General features: G+C 39.0%; 1 protein-coding gene across 2 annotated transcripts in view; it reads right to left on the bottom strand.

Moving 5' to 3' along the window:
• The window catches only part of fgfrl1a (fibroblast growth factor receptor like 1a), a 65,167-nt gene extending 40,721 nt beyond the window's left edge, over window positions 1-24,446 (bottom strand). For both annotated transcript variants that reach the window (XM_039620865.1, XM_039620870.1), the window contains exons 1-2: window positions 23,949-24,446; window positions 22,626-22,729 (exon numbers count right to left, since the gene is read on the bottom strand). In XM_039620865.1, the coding sequence (XP_039476799.1) occupies window positions 22,626-22,686 (61 nt within the window). In that variant the 5' untranslated portion in view covers window positions 22,687-22,729; window positions 23,949-24,446. The remainder of the gene's footprint in view (window positions 1-22,625; window positions 22,730-23,948) is intronic.
• Window positions 24,447-24,720: the final 274 nt, after the last annotated feature.

The following is a 24,720-nucleotide window of genomic DNA, read 5'->3' as shown; positions in this document are numbered from 1 at the left end:
TTTTCTTTCCTGGTAATGTGGTTACATATCGCTGGATCTTTTGGTCTGCTTTTGTTATTTTCTTCTCATATATATCTCTCTGAACACACATAAAATCCATTTTTCTTTTCTTAGAGTGTCTGAAATATTTTCCCATCTTTCTTTTTCTTGCACACATTTACCTCTTTTGATTGGTGGTATTACTGCCACATAATCCTAATTCTCCTTTGTATTTATTTATTTACACATTAAATTTCTTTTTTCTTCCTCTAAGATTGTAATCTTATTCCCCTTACCTCCAAACTACTCTACTACCAATCTGTTTTCTTGTCCTTAACCCCCTCCCGCCCTCTCATTTTCCCTGACATCACTCTTTTCCTTTCTGCCACTCCACTTTGCTCACTCTTTTCCTCTTTCAGCACACTCATTCACACCGTCCTCTTCGTTCACTGCAGACTCTTTTCTTTTTCTCCCTCTCCTGGCTTTTTCACATTTGCGTGTGCACACACATACATACACACACACACATACACATACACACACACACAAACTTCCTCAATTTCGTCCCCAGGGTATCACAGGAACAGGACCTCTATCCAAACCTCTCAACTTTCGACAGTTAACCTCTTCTACATCTTCCTCCTCTACCTCTAAATTTTCTTCCTTCCCACTCTCTCTCTCCCCAGTGATGGGAACACACGAACAGCAGCCTCTTTTCCTCCTCCTCCTCCTCCTCCTCCCCTGATCCCAGGTCTATGACCAAAGAAAAGTCTTTTTAAATCTGTCTCTTGGGGGTGAAACTAAAGCGAGTAAAAAAAAATCTTTCCTTCTTTTTCACGAGACGCAGGTCAGGCTGTCTATGTACTTCTGCACATGAAGCTCCTATTGAGTAAATGGTGAATACGCAGCTGAAAGAAGGTTTACATAAATTTATAAAACATAACATTCAACAGGAAGAAAAGCATGTGAATTTAAATAAATATACTGCATATTTGTCTTGAATTACAACACCAATGAATGCTAACTGGGGTCAGGAGTCAATAACCATCCAGTCCAAGTCCAGTCACTCGAATAATACTGGAGGTGTGGGTTAGAGATGTGTTGATTTACAAAAAACACAATTTTATTTCACATTGACAAGAAACATCTGCTAAATTGAACCATGGCTCATAAAAAAGAGATCCTGGAAGACTTCGACAAGAAACATTTGCTTTGCATAAAGTAACTTTAATGGATGGTAGATATTTATCACTTCACAGTTAGACAAACTGTCTATGAATGCAGAATTTAGTAATGAGTCATCTGCGATGTGCACCAAGGATGCATCTTAAACGAACGCACACTTTTAATGAGATAGAAAAGCAGCTATTTTCCAACCAAAAAAACTTCACTACACACCTGATGTTTACACTGACTGATGTAAACACAAAGTGTAAAAGATTCCTGCACACTGACACCATCCTAATGAAAAAATACTGAACAGGAAGCCTCATAATTTGGGAATGCATTGTTGCCTTTGGGTCAGAAAAGCTGAAAAAAAATCAGCTTTATCAAGGTATTTTATAGCATTAGGTCACAGTGGTTGTCTGCCAGCTGAAGCCCAGTGTAGTTGAGTAAAGCAGTTGGATAGTAAGCCTAAATATTGATGTAAATTGGAAACAGACAGACTTTACTTTTAATCAGTCAGCAACATTGTAGACAGGCCAGTCAGAGCGGTGACTAGAAAGACGCTCGACGTGGACGAGGCCATGTGTATGTTGAAAAGTGGCCCAGAATAGGGAACCGAATAACAGCGGAGTTCAACACAAATTGGAAACGCACTAAAAACATAAAATACTGCATAAGAAGCACAGATGGAGGCTGCATTGTCTTTAACACCTAGTTTTACTTTAGCGCTTTGTTTGTTATAACTTTGCTCTTCTTTGCCGCTGGCTGATGGACATAAACAAGAGCAGCACACAGACTGGTTGTTTGTGACACTGCCCCCTGGTGACAGTAAACATATAGATTATAGTCTGCAAAGTTATCCGTAGGCTGTCTGTAGGACCACCACTTAACCAATATGGAGCCTGAACTTAGGGTCACAGACTCATTTGTCATTTAGATAAAGACTGGACCACAGTTTACATCCAATCACTGTAGAAGACCAGGTCATACTCACAGATCCCATTCACAAACTTTTTCTTGACATTGTATATAGTCAATTACAGTAATTATGAATTTTGGAGTGCTTGAGCATTACTGTCTTATCTTTTTGGGTAGTTGGCATCTTTGAGAAAATTGCAGGGCTTTAAAATGGGCTTCTCTTGCCCACAACTGACTTCCCACAATAATTTAAAGCTCCTTGAAGATAGTTTGTTTGTGCCCACATATGCATAAACAAATGCTCACCCCCTCTCTGTCTGCCCTATGGTTATGCAGTAGGGAGTTTGTAGACAGATTGAATACGCACGTTGGGTATTCTGCAGCTTAACTACAGGAAAATATAGCCCACGTCAGACACATGCTATTCCTACAGGGACAGAAGCTTCCTGCTCAGAGCTGCACGATCTCTGCATGGACTGATGGAGAAAGTCTGAAGGCCAAATAAAGAAGAAATTAGTTCATACTGTACATTCTGTTCTTTCAGCAGTTACTCCCAAAACAACTGCAAATGCGAAGCTCAAGTTCCAACCTGGATGATGAATTAGGCTGTATTTGGAGCAAACACAGACTTTCATGCACATTAGCTTCATCACTTTAAGCTTTTACTTCTCCAGATAAAATCAGTAAATTTATCCTGGATTTATGTAAGTAAGTTTACACTATCAACAGAATTCCTGGGCAGATTCGGCTGTTTAGATGGACTATAGCAGTATAATCATCAGTTCTTTAGTAAATCCTAAACTATCCTCACCAAACGATGACCTTATATTCATACAATATGGGGAATATTAGTTACTGTACTGTAGTTACTGTAAACAAATACTTAGAGTAGTACCTTAATATGCTACAAGTATTTATTTTTTTAGCAGAAGCTTTGTCACGAATAAAGTCTCTTTCACCAACTACACCCAGTTATCCAATAGCATATGTACTGTGGCACTATACTGACTCATTTGAATTCATTGCAGTTCAGTTTTATTTATACAGCGCCAAATCACAATAACAATCGCCTCAAGGTGCTTTATATTGTACAGTAGATTCTACAATAATAAATACAGAGAAAAACCCAACAATCGTATGACCCCCCTGTGAGCAAGCACTTTGGCGACAGTGGGAAGGAAAAACTCCCTTTTAACAGGAAGAAACCTCCAGCAGAACCAGGCTCAGGGAGGGACAGCCATCTGCCGTGACCGGTTGGGGTAAGAGAAGGAAGACAGGATAAAAGACACCCTTTCAGTTATTAGTTCAACAGTATCTTACTTTAATATGCCAAATCTCCGACTGTCTGTCCAAGCTGGGCATATAGCGAGGCGGAGGTTCTCATCTATAATACATATTATGACACCATCATGTTGCCAAGCCACCATCTACCAATGGGCTAAAATTACACATTTTAAAATTACAAACTTAGAAAAGCATCATATGACTTTATTTTATGACAATGACGTATAAGTTTGCTCCACAAAACCTATATTATGCATGACATTATGATATCATCACACTGCCTTGTGACTACATTTAAATTTATATAGCAGAGCAAGATCTGAGCATTGCAAGGATCCCACAAAATGGCCTCAGTCTAACTAGGTCGGTATAATAGTCTTGTATGTTTGTCTTGTAGTTCTTCTCTGGCTAGTTAGCCCTGATGCAACCGGCCGTGCCCCACACAAGGTCGAGTAAACTCACCTGGTTTGGCCCCATGTTCATTATTCTACATTCGCTCTAAAATTGGACACTTATTAGCAAAATTAATGCAAATTGCATCAGTTGTTACACTCAAGTACAAACAGACTGTTTTTCTGGCTCTGGGCGCCAAATACTACAAATACACGTTTGTATTTTCTCACGCTAACATTTTCTGATATGACACAGTGACAAATTAACTCGCAGTTCTAATGTGTTTTGTCTGGTTCTGTATTTTGCATTTGCAGAAATTCGGTGATGATTGCCAGTGCTGTGCTGTTAATCAAATCAAACTCACGAATGCATTTCACATAAAAATTTAAAAATTACGAACTTTCTTAGCAGGGTAAAAATACTATCTACAGCATAACTAGCATGGCAAAATAAGAGCTGCAAAATATCATCAGAAATAGAGGAGCGGCATTCAAACATGATTTTTTTTTAAGTGCAGAAAAAACGACTTGCTAATTTGGTCATTTTTTGCTGTGTTGTATATTTTGGGAGAATGTGATCGCTGGGGCTGAACCTTTATGTTTTTGATTGAGAGTTCTGCTCTTTTATTGCCCCTAACGTTCCAATGGTCTTTGAGTCAGATGGGTTTGCAGAGTCCAACACAACGTTGTTGTTGGCAGGCAAGCGAGACTGGGGCGAGAGGGGAGAGCTGAGGAATGCTTTTCATGGAGAGCTCTTGACAGCGGGACACAGCGCTGATGTACCGATCAAGGTAGAGGTGTGTGAGCATGTGTGCATCTGTAAAATATTGTGTGTCTCAAAAGTTTGGAAAGCTGCAACACAAACGAATCCTCAGGAGCTCATTGTTATTACCAGGTATGTTTGAAAAGTAACATTTACGTCTTTATTTCTGCCTTGTACTGTAGTAAAACTTAAGATTTTATAAACCAAACCCTAGCACGCTTCAGTGACAATTTGTCTGTTCTCAGGCTTAAATTACACCAATACTCACAAGTCTGCTATTTATGCCTTTGGTGAAACTCTGTAATCCCTTGCTGTTATTGTTTTGCATCTGAATACTCTTTATAAGCCTGATTCCATTATCACATCCATAGTTTCTAAACTGATTATAAACCAGCAGGACTTCTTTTTGCGTAAGGCCACATTTAGCCTTTCAGGCAGCTTATATGACAGAATTAACTCACAAAAAAATGGAATCTCACTCATCATCTTTCCTCCTCTTCCTTCTTTTTCACTGACACAAACGCACAAACATGAAATAAGTTGATCTTATGTTACTTGAGGCAGAAAATGCAGAGCACAAAGTGTACAATCATTTGTGTATTTCAGGTGCTTTCTCACACAGACGGACACACAGACGCTTTCTTCTTGTTCTGACCCATTCACTTCCACTCCATCAACAGGTCAGCTGCTGCTTGTTGCTCCATCCTGACAGTTAACTCTGTGCCTGAGGCTGGCACAACACTGCGGGCTGCATGACACACATACAGTCACACACTTTACATAAACCAAAAGCATACACTTGTCTCTCTCTCGCTCTCTCACGCACACACACAAAAGAAAAACACACAGCGGACAGAAAAACTTTGAGGAATCTGCTGAGTGGTTTGTTCAGCAACTTGATCCCCTCCGCGACTCACACCATCGGTTCTCGAGCGCACACACACATGCACACGCACAAACAAAAGGTGTGAACTTTGCATTATTGCCTTTTCATTTTGCTTTTATGATAGATTTTACAGTTTAATTATAATGTCAGACCTTTCAGAGAGACATGATTTATTTTCTCCTACTTGTTCATACTTTCTTTCTCTTTTTACAGTCTCCGATCTGTCCTTCTCTTTGTGCTCTTTCACTATAGCCTTTCTAATAGCTAGTTATTTTGTTCCGGCTTTCCTCTCTTCTCTCGACTGCACCTGTCTGCCTTTCCCTGGAGGAAAGCCCCTCCATAATCAAGAGTAAGAATCAAGGCTATCATTTAGAAGAAACTTACCAAACAAGTTGCTCAATTACAAAAACAAGGGAAAACTTGAGGTTAAAGATTTGCCCTAACCTTCGTGAAGAAATAAACCCTCAAAACTATACCCAACAATCCCGCTCAGCATAAAAACTCTTCACGGTTACCACATAATTGCGGACTTCCTTCCAAAAACAACGATCAATGTTCAAATTTCAGATAAATGATCTGAAACCACTTGTGCAAGGTGTGAAATCTACCACCGACCGTTTCTTTTCGGGTTCATGCTCCGTTAAGAGGAAAAAATTTGCTGGAGAAAAAGATACGAATCATTTATAATGACACGCCCCACCCAAATGAATACAGGACAGAGGTATGAAAGCTATTATTTTAGTTTACTTAGGTTTTGAGTTTAATAGCAATACATTTTCACTTTGTTTTACATTATGCAGCTGTGAGAAAATGAATGCTGATCTGGTTATTAAAAAGGTTGTCACTCTTCAAACGGCTCACTGGTGCAGCTGCGTGTAATCTAAGGCTCCTAGCTTCTGAACCTTACGCATATGTAATTCAGAAATGAACATATGTCTTCATTTGTAACTATACGGCGTTGTGTGAGTAACACATTATTGCCTAACTTCAGGCTAAAATCTTGAAAAACATACTAAAATTTCACAGTTCAGTGTTTTTACATGGAGCTTACTGACCTAAAGGTAAATGGAGTAAGTATATTAGAAATGCCCTGCAAGACATTTTCAACTGCTCCTTTATTTCTCAAGGGATCGCCACAGCGGATGGATCAGCATGTTTGATTTGGCACAAATTTGACAAAGTATGACCTTCCAACCCTCCCGTTTATCCAGGCTTGGTAGTGTGAGTAAACTAGCTTGTGACGCCCTGCGTCTCCTCCCGGTCTCGAATACGTGATTTCTCACGCGTAAAGCAAATGTGTTAACCAGGCCTGTGTTTCTGACAAAATCATGCTTAAATTAATTTAATTTTTTTTTTAAATTCATAAGAAATGTTTAAGCAACCTTTGAAATTCTGGTCTGTTAAAATATAAACAGGGGAGTAGTTTGAACTCATAGAGAAAAGACAGAAGATACTTGAACATGGAAAAAATGGTATAAGAGGCCTTTGGAGGAAACATGACTGCAAAGTTCTGCAAACCAGCAAGAACCTGAGAGCACTTTAAACCTTGAGCATTCTTTTAAAGCTTATAAAGGGCTTTATGAAAACCACATCATGCACAGTATGCACTTGTGAGAGTGGGTGTGCAGGAATACTGTGGGCTAACTACATAACTGCAGACTCAGGGAAGTGAAGAAAAGTACAGTAAGTTAGAAGAAAAAAAGAAAAGCACTGTGTGAAAGCCAGCGGACAGGCACTACTCGGGCAGAGTTAAGGGAAGGCATGGAAGGATGAACAGAAAGCAAATAATCCACATAAACAGCTACCTGCTAACATTTGAGGATTTACAACTAAGCTGCAGACTGGACGTGCAACTGACATTTTAATGACTACCTGGGGTAAAACTGTGAGAGAATATACTTTAGCCTCTGTAACCCTGTATTTTCTTCGCAACCTGTGAGTTAAAAAGGAAAAAAGAAAAGGTAAAGATTGACAGTGCTGGAGAAATCTTCGACAACACGCAGTCCTGACTTGTTGGAAGGTGATCGTGTGGTTGCTCACGAATGCACAAAACTATGCCCCCTCTGTCACTTCTGTCTTTGAATTGCTGGAGATAAAAAGAAGACAGGAAGTACATTAAGATACTGTCTATCTCCTGTGATGACAGGGTCTCCAAAACATCCATGTAGCTTGATAAGGTTTGTTTACACAGTTTATGCATGTCATATCTAAACACTAAACAATAGATGCAATGTGACGAGATAAAGTTTGTGAGTTTTAAACCAATATTCAAGAAAGAAAGTAGGCCTCAATGAAGGTTAAAGGCCACAAACTTCTAGTTTAGTGTGTGTATTTTTATGCCTTCAAAGTTCAATATCTCCTAATCAGAAGGTTGGCGGTTCAATAACAGCCTGCTCCAGTATTCCAGTGAGTAAGAAATACTGTCTGCTTGAATACTTTAACTACTTAAACAGAGTCAGTGCATGGTGCAAATTAAACACAGAGATGCACTGAGCCTGAATATGATGGCACACTCAGCTCAACTTCATCCTGAATCAAAACAAACATTTATTTGATTTTAATAAATGTAACATTGACTTAAAAAGAAAACAACTGTTCAAAAGTTTCAGATCATTTCACTCCAACCTTCAGTAGTGAACTCAAACAAACATTCATTAGGCTGCAAAGAACAGGAGAGCAGGTGGTCTGATTGTATGCGAGGAATCCAAGGCTGGGGTCAATTTACTTATTTAGTCACAGTCAGGTTACAGTCACTGTGAACATAACTTTGCCACGACCCATGAAACCAGGCACTGACAAAAGGAACACTATTTCTACATAAGTAAAAAACATTCATTTATAGTCTACAAATCTCCTTAAAATAACCACTGTAAATATATACATCTGTATCTTGTGTGTCTTTTGTCTTGTGCCTTACAGATAAGCCAAGACATAGTTGACGTAAGATAAGAAATAGTTAACAGGCTTGATTAGGTGCACATTTGGGTGAATGTGTGTAAAGCAAAGCGATGTCCTCGACCTGGCAGTTATCAAAATTCTGGAGGCAGACACTGTTACTCATTAACAGCGAGTGATAACCAATGCATACACAGACACAAACAGACACGAGCACACACACACGGTACCACCTGTGTTGAGCACCTGATTTCAGTGGTAGAAAGCAGACTATTTACTCTAAGGGAGCCATCCATATTGACATAACTATAAAAACAAGAGACGAGGGATAAGCGAGGAAGCAAGAAAGAGAGCAATAGTCATAAAAATAGCTGATGGCTCCCCACGTTGTGAAAGGCTGAAGATTTAGACAATTCAATGATTTAAGAGCGATTTGTCATAAAACATAAAAAGAGAATTTGGGTATTTCATCATTTCCATTACACAATATTGTTTGTCACTATCACTAATGTAAGAAGATAAAACTCTACCATGCCAAGAAAAAACAAAAAATCCAAGAGCAAAGATTCCCGCCACCTTTTTCCAGACTCAAGTTCATTTAAAGGTGAACTGAAGAAATGACCTGCAGTCAATGCAATACAAAGGCTTATGCATTGAAGACTCTGTGAAGGCAATGTCAATGCTGAATGGTGGAGCGACATATGCTGCCATCCTGGCAACATGATTTTCAGGGAAAGTCTTGGTTATTTCGGCAAAACCAGAAGTGTTTTGTCCAAAAGTGAGAAGCCTACTTTATTAGGCCATGTCCACACTTAATACGTTTTCGTTTGAAAACGCATCTTTTTCTCTCTGTTTTGGCCTTCCGTCCACACTCAGATGGCGTTTTTGATCAAGGAAAACAGAGCTTTTTGAAAACGCTCTCCAAAGTGGATACATCTGAAAACGCTGCTTTCGCGTCGCAGTATGGACCGCGAACCCGGAGCCTTTTGAAAATGATGACGTATTTTAGGACTGTGTTGCAGTCATGTGACCAATTAAACTAAGATTACGGAGGGCATTTTACAGCAGTTGTTTTGTTTGCTCTCAATTTTGACAGCCCTATTAAAGACTGATATCAGTCCGTACATGCTCCAGATAGCTTTTCTTCAAATTCTTTAATTCTCACTCGCTTTTGCAACTTTCTACTTTTGTGTTAATTGCAACAACAACTCAAACTCTCAACTTTTCCTCAACATTTTGCCGCGACGTTCCAAAGAGCTGGAAAGTAAATAAACGGCAGACAGAAACAACACAGGTCGAATCTTCTTACGTTTCACCCATGCGCAGTACAGGAACGTAGCATTTTCGATTGTTTCAGTGTGGATGAACAACTGTTTGGAAACGCTTGAAAACGACAGTGTGGACGCCAAGCGTTTTTAGACGAAAACGCCATTTTCAGATTTATCCGGATTAGTGTAGACGTAGCCTTAGATTTTTTTTAGTTTTACAATGTGACAGAGTGGAGTTAGAAGTTGGATTTGTTTTGTACTCATCAGTTTGAACATCACACAGTGAAGATCAGCGATCCAGCACTCATCTTTTCCCTCCTTCATCATCCTGCATTTCCTCCTCCTCCTCTCCCTCACATCTTTCCGCCTCCTCCTCCACCTGTGTGTTTTCTGGTTCATTGGGTGGGGAGTTAAACATTCCAAGCATGCACATAACACACACACATGCATGTACACACAAATTCATGCCCCCCTCCCACATTCCACACCAATCCTCAGCCATGACTAACTCCATTTGTTCAGCTCTGGTCACTGTCTTAGTCCACTGCTTGTGTTTGAGAGAGCGGATAAGGTGCGTGTGTGAGATTGCATGTGCTTAACCCATAGCTCGTTTTGCTAATCTCTTCTTGTCAACTGACATCTAAATGTCCCCCAAAACCATAAAACAAAAAAAAAAATCTGCAACAACTAAGAAAATTACCCATATTAAGTTAAAGCCTTTTTAAACATGACTGAAACAAGACTGGTGGTCTCAGTACTACCTTGATGTATGCATGTTCCACAGTTACATCTTTCCAGTTGAAACTTTATCTTTGAAACTTTTAAGATTATCTTAATCTTGCCAAGCTCAACAAAAAGTTGACCGAGTAGCAGTATTTTAGTGATGTTTAATTGTAAGTAATGGATCTCACTCATTCATGTATTTTCGTCTAGCATAGTAAGAAGTAAAAGTAGTCATTATGCTAGTTTAGTCTGAAGCTTTTGTATTCTATAATTTGCAGCTTGCAGGTGTAATCTACAAGTACATAAAATTTCTGAAATGTTGCATCATGCTTATAGGTAGCTCGAAGTAGCAGATGAGTGTCTCCAAACTTATGAGTGTCTCTACTGAGCTTTTTATCAAGACAGTTTTATCAGGGAAAACCCTCTGACATGTAACGTCTCAATATTAACATTGATTGATATTCTCTCGATGACAAATTCAAAAACTGTGGTCAAAATGTTGCCATAGGAGGATTCAGTGGTACTGAACAGGTCAATCAAAATGGCTGTGGGCTGTAGTGACATGTAGTTACAGTTCTAGGTAGGTGCACATTGGATTATGCCATAGATTACATCGTAGGGTTTCAGAGGGGTTTGTGGTTAGGACCTACCTAAAGAGCAAATTTCCCTCTGAAGCATAAATCCTCAGAACACCAGAACAAATAAAGCGAACAACAAAAGGTCACAAACAAATTAAAATTACAACCTTATACAAAGAAAAACAATCCAGTTAGCGTGTGTATTTGTTTGAGAAGCAGCCAGCCGCCGTGCCGGGTTTTTGGTGATCAGAATACCGAAGATAACACAGATGACGGTTCCAATGTCGGAGAGATTGTCAAAAGGAAAGGCCAGAGAAGTTCCGTAGTGTGGAGGTATTTCGGCTATTTGAAGTCTGATAAAAAACAGAGTAGCACGCACTGTAAATTGTGCCGAAAGCAAGTTCCCACAAAGTCTGGAAATACAACAAAACTTTTTTATCACCTGAAGCAGTGCCACCCACTGGAGCACGCTCAATCTCTGACTGAAAGCGCTAATTCGTCATCGAAAACAACCAGGGGAATCCCTGTGAAGCAGCAACAGTCAATTGAGTCGGCTTTCGCCAGCGTCTTACCATATGACAAAAAAGGTAAGAGCCATAGCAACATAACGAATGCAATAGCTTACTGTCTTGCTAAAGACATGCTACCAATAAACACGGTCGAAAATGAAGGATTCAAGCAGCTAATTAAGGTAATGGATCCTCGTTACCGACTCCCTGGACATAAACATTTCTCTCAGACAGCGCTTCCAAAGCAATATTATGTAAGTTGGTCAATTTTGTCTCTTTTTCTGTAAAATAAACTAAGATTTATTTTTAGAATTAATATTTTGTTTCTAAGTGGAACTGACAATTGAGTAGTCCGTTTTGTTTGTTCTATTTTGAAACTTAAACGCTTTAGCGGCTGCCTTTTGTGTAGTTTGTAATATTTGCCTTTATTTTGCATAAAACTGAAGCCTCATTTTAAGTACATCTGCCCTGTTGAACTTATTATGGAAAATGAATATTTAAATCAAAACAAGCTGCTGATTATTTCACATTTTATTTGTGAGCAACATCACATTTAAATCTTACAAATATAGTTATTTGGCTTATATCGTGATATATATCGTTATTGCCTGAAATGAAAAAAGCATATCGTGATATGAAAAAATCTTATATCGCCCAGCTCTAAGTGACGTTTAAAAAAAGAGTCTAATATGATCTATAGAGTTGATTATATATAAACGTAAGAGGAAGAAGATGTGTTCTAGAGGCAGTCCGATACACACTGTCAGCATACTCCATTACTGACAGGTCTAACATTGCGTGTAAAGCAGCATCTGGAAATATCCAAAAGGCAAACACCAAAGTTAAGTTTTTTCAAAACATAATCAATATGTGGTTTAAAAGAAACCTCAGCTCTCTTTGTTTTACAGACGCAGGATTATGTTCCTTTTATGCCATCTCGCCCAAATTAGAGACTTGATGATCCGAAACATGTCGCAAAGTGGAAAACAGGCCTACTGTTCTTAACCACAAAAAGCTGTTTATTCAGAAATACATGGCTGCATCGGGACAACAAGCTAAAAAATTTAACGAAAATGTAACTTTTTCCCACTGGTCCATTAGCTGACTGTTATTCCCAGGTTAAATTTTCAATGTGTACCCGATGCTGTTAAATGTTCAAACCTAAACTGAAGTGCCACTGCATTCTTATGTGAGCGCTTTCCTTTCCCCCACATTCTCCATTTTCCACTACATCCCACTGCCTTCCCTAAAGCTCCAACAACACAACAGTTAAATCCCAGAAAGCAGCTCATAAGTACCTTTGTTAATTACATATAGAAGAATAGGCCCGTTGTGATCTGGTGTGATAATGGTGCCAGTACAACAGAGGGATTACCTTTGGATAATAATACACTGAGCTGACCAGTGTGATGAAGGGCCATGTAGTGGGAAATAATTAACACAGCTAACTGTTCTGCAGACCCTTCAGCAAGAAATCAGCACTATGTGGTTACTTGGAGCATCTTAATGTCCTGAGTTGCCTGAATGTGTAACTAATATCTGTTTTCAAACTCTGTTTTTGTAATCTTTCACAGATCTGGTCAATGTTTTGCCTCTTATTTTGGGAAAAAATGCAAGAAATGTCAGTTATGCAATTTTCTCCTGTGTTTTAAACCATTAACAATAAACAACAGAGGATATGCTCACTACTTTGGCTGGCTGCAAGTCCTAAAATGGCTGTACCACACAGTGTAAGGATCTGGATACGAACTTTTGCCTTTTAATAGTAGTTTCTGAGCACTTTGGACACCAATTTCACTCCTTTCATTTTCTATGAAACTTATCCCTTCATGCCTAAAATGGCTCAGATGTAACTCTACCCCCACATGCTGCTCACATCCCCCTGCCGTATGGATTCTACAGCAACAGCTGGCACTGGGGATAAAGATAGAGTATTTGTGTCCCCTCTTATGTAGTGGTTTTCATCTTTTTGTCGTGTTGCAGTGTATTTTTTTTTATTCACTTAGGAAAGAAAAGACTGCAGAAAAATGACTTTCTATAGAAACTTGTGATTCTTTCAGGGGGAAAAAACAGTGCTGTAGCATGTAGCATCCTATTGTAGGCATGATATTTACTTTCATAAACCTTCCAAATATGAAATCTTTAGTTGTTATATGCTGAAGCTATAGACAAGCTGTCCACCTTAACATCCTGTGCAATTAGTTTCCACTCCCTGGAGTCAAAGGTCATCAGTATGTTTGACAAAATGAAGAGAGTGTGGCCAAATGTCTATTACATGTCAATCACATTTGACACCAAAGGTGTAATGGTGATAACACTGGTCAGACTGGTGTTGGGTTCCTGTTGTTTTGTTTATTACACAAATAACACAAACACACCCACATAGATACAAGCTCACAGCTGCCCACAGTGGTGTATAACTTTAACTCATGTCAGTATGACAGGCTGAAGGGAAAAAAGTGTCTTTGTTCCAAGTCCCAATGTTCACTTTTCAATATGCCATTTGTAATGCCACTAGGAATCAACAGCTGAAGTGTGTGAGTGTGTGTGTGTCTGTGTGTGTGTGTGCATGGTAGGTGGGGGTTAAAAGGGGTCTGAAAGGATCTGATTTAAAGGCAGACAAGGGAGCGAGAAAACAGCAGAGACAAAGAAAGTGGGAAAGGATTTAAAATGCCAGAGAGAAAGAAAGTGAGAGTGAAAACAGACACACTGCAGAGTGAGATGTAAAAGGCAGCAAAGTACATACAGTTAAGTCTGTGACACTCAAAAAACTTTCTTGTGAACACTTTCTACTGTTTCACCTTTAAAAGAAAACAGTTTATGGTAAAAAGCTTTAAGTGTAAAGGCTAATAATGATCCAAAGTAACCTGGAGCATTATTCCACTGTGATATTGATGGATAAAAATTGGGTGTCAGCAGGAGTGTTTTCTTAAAATACACACTGCTTTATATTGTCTTATGGCGTCTTTCTATTCATCTGCTTAAAAACACTTCCAGTTACTACAAACTGGTATCTAGAAAGTCCATGCGGGTCTACTGAAGACTAAAAACATATTGTATGCTTCACACCTGCACAGCAGATTAATGGGATTACATTTATGAGATGGTTTGCTTACAATTATCACTGCTGTCTATGGCTGTATAACTAATTTTATTAAATTCAGTGCATAATTTAAACAGATGTTTTACAAATAGTTAATAGGAAACAATAAAGACAATAGATTTCAATCATTGTAAGCAATTTTTGTTGACTTATAATCACTTCACTTCACAACTGAGGTCTTTAATTGTTAAAACTTAGGTTATAAGTTTGCAATAATTTATATTACCTCATTAAATCTATTAATACATGCTTGATGATGTTTGTAACACACACTAGAGACAAAGATGTAAAAATGCAGTGAAACTAATGTGTGCTGTCCTGTGGAGTTCCACTTGTGTTATTACAGTCTCCTCTGGTGCCAGCATGTGCTTTCTCTGACCCTAAGTTACAGCCACACACATTCACAGTGTGTGTACATAAACTGATGCTCACACTCTCCCTGACCCCTCCCTGATCTGCCAGGTGCCCTCTGACCTGCTGTGCTGTAGCGTTGACCAAACATACCCCAACCCCACAGAGACCACAATACAGCACTGTGGCGCCACACAATAATGCACCATGTAAGGGAGAGACAGAGAAGCCGGGAGAGAAGGAGAGCTGAAAAAAGGGAATTGGGGGGAAATACTGCATGTAAACGTTAATATATGTAAGGTCACATTTAAAGTAGGAATGAAGAAATACCCTGCCTTTTTATTAATCCTCCTTTTATATTAGATTACTTCTATCAGGGGTGTGTAATTATTCTAAAGACATTTCCAGTATTTTTAAATGATTACAAATTTACTCATAAAGGCAATTCAGAACTGTGTTAAGGTGTTAAAGTCTGTGAAATATTTCTGTTTGTTTCTCAGTATTTTTTCCACACTGCCCTTTTTCTATCTTATCTTCTCCTGCTGCTTTTCCTTCTCCTGCACCCCTCCACAAACAGGCATCACATCTTAGCAATACTGCGACACAGCGTCAGCCCCTGCAGAGAACGTCCAGACAGCCCCATTAAACCCCACCATTAGCAAACTCAAAGCAAACATTGACTTTATCTAAATGTGGGCTAATAGCCTTCAACATTAGCAGACCCCATAAAACAGTGAGCTGCAGGACTGCTCCACAAGGTCCCCAGCTTGTTGCCCGTGAAGAGGTCCACATCAGTGCTAGTTAATCTGTAGGACATGTCATATTGTAGAATAAGTTCTAGGTTTTGAAAAATCACACTTTAGACTAACACGTAAAAGGGACATGCACGAGTATTTCAGGTCTTTTTTTAAAGTGCATTGTTGGTATTTGCAGTTGTTTTTTTGACAGCCACAGCTGCACCAGCCCAAACAGTCAACAACATTTGGCCCTGACGTTAGGATTTAACAAGAGGAACTGAAAGAGTCATTTGGATCCTTTGAAGCTTCCCTTTGTCAGTTAATCACCTCATAATCAACCAGCACACACACACACACACACACACACACACACACACACACACACACACACACACACACACACACACACACACACACACAGTCTGTTTCTTCTCTCAAACAGAGGATAAAAGCCTGGTTCCAAGCAAGAGAAGAAGCATTTTCTAAGGCCTAGCGTGGATTCTGATGAATGTTTCACCCATTTTGGATAATCTAGGTTTAGCACCTCCTGTGCAAACACTGAGACTGGCAGGTAAACACCCCCAGGTCATATAATGGTTATCAGCATGTCAAATGGCATTTACAGTTGTTAGCTGTGACTAAGGATGCTTTGAATGCTTAAACTAGTGAGGTGAAAGAGATTCATTGATGTGAGTCTGTTACAGCTGCGCCATATCGCATACTAGTCCAGATTTTTATATATCAAATTGTACTATTGTGATACCATTATATAGCAATGCCTTTTATGTTCCCTAGTGCGCACAACAAGACATACCCGGGCACTGAGGGTGAGCGCCGCGTGTCACCCTCTGATGACAATTTGGTACCTAAACAGGAGCTGGATCTCGACAACGAAGTAAATACTTTACCAAATATGCAAGAAAAATGGTGATGTGCAACAAAAACTAAACAAATGACTTCACTGAGCATTATTCCATATGACAGGAAGAGTAAACGGTGAATGAAATTAGTAATATGTTTACATGATGGAAAAGCAGGGCCTTGGTAGGAAGTTCAACTTAAGATACAACCTCTGAGCTAGTTTTGTTATGTGAAAACTATTTCACTATAATGCTAATGCTAGCACAATGTTTTTAGTAGATTCACTGTCTGAATTAGGTAGTCTGTCATTAATAACCCTAATTCGTGGAAAAGGATGGAAAATACCCTTCATTTACTTACACTGCTGCTACACTGCTGCTAATCTGCGATAAAATGTGATGCTATATTGCCCTTATAATGTGTCTTGTTACAATGAAGCATAAAGCAGCGGTCTAAAAAGCAGCTGTTCCATTAAAGAGGAATCATTCTGCTCTCTTCCATCTAAATCCACTAAATGTCAGACAGGCAGAAACTTACTGCTACATTTTATTTTATCTTTAAAGTAGCCACTATTTTTTAACTCTTTGTTACAAAGAGTATCTAATTACTAAACTTAGAAATAAAAGTCATTACTGTAGTTGTATGTTTTGTTTTTACCTCTCTTGGTATACTCGATTGATGGCTGGATAAAACAGACATTTTAAATTGTCGTCTTGGGTACTGGGAACTTTTGGCAGGAATTTTTCACAATTTGTTGACAGATTTTAAACCATTGATAACAAACTTTAAATAACTGATGGAAAAATAAAGGGATTGCGAGTTGTAGTTTTCATACCTGTCAGTTCATCCTGCCCTCCAGCCATCTTTAACTCTTCTAAAAACTTAAAACCTGTGCTATTTATGTATTCCACTTACCTCTGATTACTGTCTCATTCTCCAGTCCTCTTTACCTAACCACAGTTCTCTCCTACATATCACTGTTAGTGTTAGCATGCTAATTACATTCCTCAGTAGTGAGTGTGTGGGACAGAGGGTTGTTAAGGGATTGTGGGCCCTGTGTGTGCACCTCTATGCATGACTGCTTATACATGTTAAATTATATTTATGGGTAGAAACTTCTACTTGTATATGTTTCCAGCGTCTGTGTATGTGGCTGTTTACACTCTGCACTTTCTGTCTGTCATTTCCTGCAGTGACGATGAACTGCTCTCTCTCTCTCTCCCTCTGTTTCTCAATGTGTGTTTGCAGTGTTGCTTCTTTGGCAGCTTTCATGGAATGAAGATGCATTTTTAATGTGGCTGTGGGCTTTTTTACACTTATTATAACAACAACCAACGGCAATGAACCCTCTCATCGCCGTGTCTGTTTCTCTCTCTTCGTCCAGATAATGGGTGGTCTATACGGCACAATCACATGGAAAACATGAAACTGTTTAGACAGAAGAGTACATCAGGAAACCATGTACAGAAACCCACAAATCATCTCATTTCTGGGTACGTCTTTTTTTTCTGAATTTGCTTCCAGAGAGATCTAAGACTGTGACATGCCATTTCAACACATAAGCTCGTACAAAGAGGAAAACAAAAATCTGGTGGATTAACTTCAATAATGGCATTAATATCATCCTACCAGTCGTGCACCAGTTGTTTGACCATCAAGCTGCAACAGCTGTCTTATATAAATACCAACTGACAGACGGATAACCATCTGACATACACATGGCATTTTTCATCACATAATTAATGTATCTCCATATGTGTAGATGCATACACAATAACAGCATATACACCAATAAACCACAACTGCATGTGCTCAGTGTCTAACACATTTAGTAGATTGTTCAACTGTATCTTCAGAAAGCACCAAAGCTAGCAGTTTAAGTCAGTAGAAAGTCAAAATGCAACATCTGCTCTACAGAATCTGGTTTCTTTGTATAATTGTTTAATGCTGAGGGAAATTGGACTAGAAGGAGGCCATTATTCTCGAAGTCTAAGGAAACTCTTGGAGAGTGTATTTGTAGCTGCAGTGGAAATATTTGGAAGTTGCATTACATCTGGTTCAACGTGCAAATCTGCCACGGTTTAACATTTTGTGAAATATGATTAGAATCAATACCACTCTCATGTCTATACTGTACATATTAAGGTACAGAAGGTAGCTTAACAGCATAAAGATCAGAAACAGAGGTAAAAAGTCTGATTCTGCCAAAAGTGACAAAATCCAAAGAGCAGTTCTGAAGTTCACAAAGGATTCCTGGAAATGTCAAATATTTGATTTGATCCGGAATCTAACTCTGTCCAAAGCTGCAGGCAGCCTCAAATCCACTGGCCTACTACTTTTTGACCCCTGAAACCAAGCTCGGTGCTGTTCAGCTAACAGGCGAGAATGCTAATCTCTCAGCTGCTCAGTCTCATGCTCAGCTACACACACTTATGCACGCAGACCCCAGTTCACACAGTGCAGTTGTGTAAGCCTCTGGAGTGCAGCAACTCTACATCTGTTGCAAGGGGCACCAAAGTTGCCTCTTCATCACTAACTGCCTGTCTCACTTTCTCCGTGTCACTTGCTCTTTCACTGCTTCTGACTAGCTTCCATTGCCTTATTTTAATATTCATCTCTTCCTTTAGTTTAACAAAGCAGTTAGCTTTTTCAGGCTTCCTGCTTCCACTTGCCAATCAGCTCTCATAATGGATAAAGCTCTTCAGTGCCATGTGATGCTCAGCGTGGATGAACCCCAACTACACACGACACAATCCACAGCAACAGGTTTTAAAGCCTTATGTTTAATAATTTATTATTATAATAAACATTTTCTGGTTTACAATGTGGTACTTTTAAGGTAATGCTTTTTTACATAATGTCCTGGATTATAAAATAGCTTAAATTTACTTTAACTGCATCTTGTGTAGAAAGAGTAATGGTCTGATAAATGATACCACGAGCCCTTGTTTTCAATTTTAAATGTCCTATTTTGAGCTGTGATATTTTTATTTTTCTTGTTTATTGCTGACATAGCTGGCATATTTCTCTGAGATATCTCAGTAGTCACACATTTAAAATGTTTCTTTGTATCATTTCCTAGAGTGCAGTGAAAAATGCAACAAATAAGTCAGTCAGATTAAGATTCTTTACAGGATTCTTGTTTAATTTCTCATCCCTTTGACTCAATTTTGTACTTAAAAACTGGAAAACATCAACTTTTGTCTCACTTCATTTCTCAACTGCGGTAATTTTAAAATTTACTTTGTCACAAAGTAAATTCGCTCTTTCTATTTAGTTGAACGTATCTCACGTGTTTTTGAGAGAAAGACCAGTTGCTTGCTTGTCTCAACCTATTCGTTTTGATATTTACAAAGATTTGAAGTTTATTAATCTAGGTTTTGGTGGGCTACGCTTGACTTTTTCTGACCCTAATCTGTACAACAAAGCTGCTCAGTAGCTAAAGGTAGGTCTCTATACGGGGCACTTTATTGGTACTTGGGCAGTTTTGTCAAGAATGAGCTATAAATCATTTTGGACGCTGCTTTGGTTCAAGTTCAGCCTGTGAAGAAAACCCCAGGAGAAATGAAATGCTACTGAAGATGATATATCTACAAGCAAGTTAGTACAAAAACCAAGCATATTTTACTTCATCCTGTCTGCTAACTTGTTGTAATTTGGATTCTATTATGCAAAAAAAGTTGGTGATGGGGAAGATTTGAGAGATTTGCAATCTTTTAAATGCTATAAAGTGAGCTCTGTTCCCCTCGTGCTCTCTTGCCCCCTTTTCTCACACTCTCTGCTGTTAAGTGTTTTCAGCCACTGTCCACTTCCCCTCCTATCCCCACCTCACTTGTACCCACTGGTTTCTTTTCTCACTAGGTCCCTTCTATCATCCATTCTTACTCCAATCTCCCTAGTCCTGCCCCCCTTCCTTCCGATTTTTTTCCACGTCTTTCCTCCATTCTCCTTAATCTTGCTCTCTGTCCTTCTCTGCTGCCTGACTAAGCTGACAGACTGCAGTCAGTGAGTGGGAGGATATGCATTGTACAGCAAACATCCCTAATAGGCTAATCTAATCTCATCTCTTTGCGGTCTATGGCCCTGTGTTTACTTTCGGCCCCGTGTCTGCATGCTGGCTCTGCCTCGCCTCGCTGAATGCAGCTTTGTTCCGACTAAAAACTCATCGTTGGTGTGATCTGAGGAACGGGCGCCAGCTCCACAACTGTCTGCCCATAAAGCCTGCAGGCAGGCAGGGAATCGCTCTCATCTATGTACAGCTTGTTGTTGTTTGTCTCTATTACACTGATTTTCACTGACAAAAAACACATTGCTGAACAAAGTACAAGGAGGTGTTCTGTAACCGATGGTGGTGACAGACCCCCCGTACGGCTGCAGAATTCAGTTTGTGATCTGCACCGATTATCTGAAGCTCTGATACTCCAGACATAAGTTATGTGTTAAAGGCTGTACAGTGATTTTTAAATTTACAGCCACGTGACTCTATGAGGTCAGGTGAAAAACTCAAGTACATCCCATGATTCAAAAGCTCGTAGAACCACTGTTAACAGCAAGATCTTTAAGTAATCATTTTCTTTATCAGTCTATCATATCTTTATGGAGGAATTTTGGCCCACTCTTCTTTACAGTGTTGTTTGAGCTTATTGAGGTTCTCTGTGCATAAAATTCTCATGCCACAGCATTTCAATTGGATTGATGACAGGACTTTGCAACGCTGTGATTCTTTTCTTTTTCAGTATTCTGTTGCAAACTTGCTGATGTGTTTGGGATTGTTGTCCTGTGTTATGATCGTATTGCTGTCTGACAAATGGCCTCCCATTCGATTCTAGTGCAGCTGGTACCGGTCTGTGAGTCGTTTGGTACTGGGCCGCGAGAGTTGAGGCTCTGGTGTGAAATTCATGGTTTTCAGGGTTTTTATCTGTTTTAAGCGTTATTTTTTTAATAGTTTTTATCGTTAACTCGATTTCCCTGGTTCATTTCCTGTGTGTTATGAATAAATCTTCTTTATTTTGGTACTGGTACTGGTTTTATTTTGTTGTATTTATCCGTGACACCTTAAAGGTCGGTCCGTGAAAATATTGTCGGACATAAACCGGTCCGTGGTGCAAAAAAAGTTGGGGACCGCTGTTTAAGAGTGCTTTGTTATACAGGAGTTCATGCTTAACTCAATGACTGCAAAGCAAATTGAAATCACCACTATTGTGCTTGACTCTTGGTATGAGGTGTTTGCTCTGATATGCTGTGTTTGGATTTTGCCAACATGGTGCTGTGCATTACAACTAGACATCTCCACTTTGGCCTCATTTATTCAAAGGACATTGTTCCAGAGGTTTTGTGGTTAGTTCAGATGCAGTTTTGCAAGCCAGAGTCAAGCTGCCATGTTGTTTTTAAAGCAAAGAGGTTTTCTTCTGGCACACCTTCCAAACAAGCCATACTTATTCAGTATTTTTCTAATTCCACTGTCATGAACTTTAACATTTAAGAAGCTAACTGAGGCCTGCAGACCATGAGACGTAGCTCTTGAGCTTTTTGCAATTCCTTTCAAAATTTTATGGTCTGTGGTGGATTTGCTGGGACGTCCACTCCCGGAAAGACTACGGCATTGTGCAAATGCTCCAGACCAGCAAATTGCCAGCGCTTTTGCTTTTATAGATATGGTCACAGTTGCTTGTAATTAATCAAATACATTTGATTAGCAACCCCTGGCTGCTATTTACTCTCTTAAGTCCAGTAAGCGGTAAGGGTGTAGTTAGTTTTTCACAGTTTTTCATGCAATTCTGTTAAAACTGTATGAATAAAACAACCACTCAAAGAGAAAGTTATAGTCAGCAGCAACAGTGACTGAAGTGACAGTGACTACATCTGGAACTTATGATGACATGTAGCTATATTTACAAAGGAGTATCTGAATCCTGAAACTGAAAACCAAATAACGTTGCAAAATATGAAGATCTGAATATTCCAATAGTCAAAAGGGTTTTTTTTACTTGAATGGTGTCACAGTAGTATCCTTGGGATAACCAAGAGGTCCCAGGACAGTACAGGAACATCTCAGAAAAATGTAATAACCAGACAGAGTGTTTGGATCTATGGTAATTCAGTGACGTAGAGTTAAATGAAGGAATGCAAATATATTATAGATTCTGAACAAATATATCAATTCTGACTGCAATACTCTACAGTTGTTGATATCAGTACTTTTGTTACTCACCCCTGACAGCGGTGGAAATAAGGACCATCTCCAACAACAGACAGACCCGGAAAAGCCCCATTTTTGTATTTTTATGAGGAAGAAAAAAGGTTGGACGATTAGATCTGAAAGGAAATTAAATGACAAAAAAGATATTAAGATTCTTATTAATGTATAACACCTGTGGTGCTACTGAGTTCCTGCCTTAAAGGCGCAGTTTTTATTAGATTTCTGTATGTAAATGATCACTTAATCAACCACACTTTTCCCTTCTGTCTTCACAGTCTCTGGTCACGTTTATCATTTCAACATTTGATGCTCTCTTATGATCAGATGCTGTCAAAATAGCTGCTTGTGAAATGAAATGCAGTACCAAATGGTGAAATGAAAACCTTGCCATGAATTTTAAAAGAAAAAATGCCCCAGAAATAACCCCAGAATCTCTTCTTTTTGGTGTATCATATGTTTAAAACAATTTCTTGATCTAATCAGTGGCAGTGACAACAAAGTAAGGTGTTCATCAACAACCAGACAGAAGAATAAATCTGTCAGAACACTTTCTGGAAGTCAGACTACTTTCCTTGCAGATTTATTCTGTCCACCTGTCCATAAGTCTCTCCTTACTCCGTTTTTAATCTTTCTGCCCCATAAATTTCCTCCCAAACCTTATGAGATCTTATTTCAATACTTCACATCTTTATCTTTGATCAGTATCTGTCATCCGCTGGGTCTCAGCTCACTAGGAACTGCTACTCACTTTAAAGTGCAAGATAACTGATTTGGCAGTGACTGAGAATTAAGCTGAGATCTTCAGTGAGGTTACATTTTATTTGCGTTAAACACCTTACTACAAAACTTTTCAGTAAGGTGTTTTACGCAATTACAAGTACATTATTACTATTAGGCAATTTCACGTTATTTTTCACGTTATAAATTCTAACCAAAAACATTAAAAGTATTTAGAAAGGGAGACAAATCCTGTATTTTGTGATAGCTTTCATCAATATGAGTCCAGACTGGAAATCTGTACGTGTATGAAAAATGTGGACGGTACTATCATGAAGCCACATCTGCCAATATCTGCCCGTTTTAAAACTTTTGAACGATGTGAATATGCTTCAAAAATTGGTTTTTACTTTAGCCATTGGGAATTTGGTAAGCACTGCAACAGAATATAACTCGGTTACCAATTTCTATAGGAAATGTTTTTTTTCCAAAAGAACATGCAAGCTAATAAAAGGGAATTAAATTGAAAGAGAGCAAACAAGTTCACTGTGAAACTCACTATGAAGTGCATAAACATTAACATTAATGTACTTCAGTGACTTCAGAAGACGGACTTACTGTTCTGTTCTCAGCCGTGTTGCGGTATCCTCAGTATGTTACCCGCCGGGGGGGACACCACGCCGTTATTCCGCAAAAAAAGTTATTCACCTTAAGTCCAATGACTGGAAGACTACAATAACTTGATTGTGTAGACACGTGTTTGTGACTGAAATATCAACTTGTATTAAGTGAAGTCTACTTGGACAAAGTAAAACGACAATTACGCGACTAAACGCAGAAAACTGAATTCATGAGCACGGTCAAACACATGAGCGCTCAAAATGTATCTGTAGTATTTCTGAATGACAGCCCGCATGTAAACGGCTCCAATGAGAGGAGTAAGAGAACCGGGAAAAGAGAAAAGAAAACAGAGAGAGAGAGAGAAAAATGCATCAACACTCTCGCCAGTAAACTATCGAGATAACTATGTTTAGAATAAAAACCTTAATATCATATCCTCATCGCCTCCAGCAGCGGTACGCCGTCTGTATTTCAGCCGCAGGCGAGAAAACAAAACTCCAGTCGACGGATTGTCCCAGCACGTAACTTTCAACCAATCAGAGGGCAGGCCAATCAGAAAATAGACCAATCAGAGAGCAGGAGCGTGCAGGACAAATTTGGAGCGGTTTATAGCGGCGAGGAGGGGGACACTTACTCAAATGATTATTATTAATATTTTTTAGTTACAGCAATAATGCACAAAAGAACAGATACGTTACAACAGGCACTCTAGGAAAGCTGAACGAGTCTTTAAAAATGAGATTTTTTTCCTATTATTTTCTATTATTAT

Source organism: Oreochromis aureus, linkage group 2, assembly GCF_013358895.1.
Source record: "Oreochromis aureus strain Israel breed Guangdong linkage group 2, ZZ_aureus, whole genome shotgun sequence".
Classification (NCBI taxonomy): domain Eukaryota; kingdom Metazoa; phylum Chordata; class Actinopteri; order Cichliformes; family Cichlidae; genus Oreochromis; species Oreochromis aureus.
Note: the sequence above shows the minus strand (reverse complement) of the source record. Positions and strands in the feature narration are given on the sequence as shown.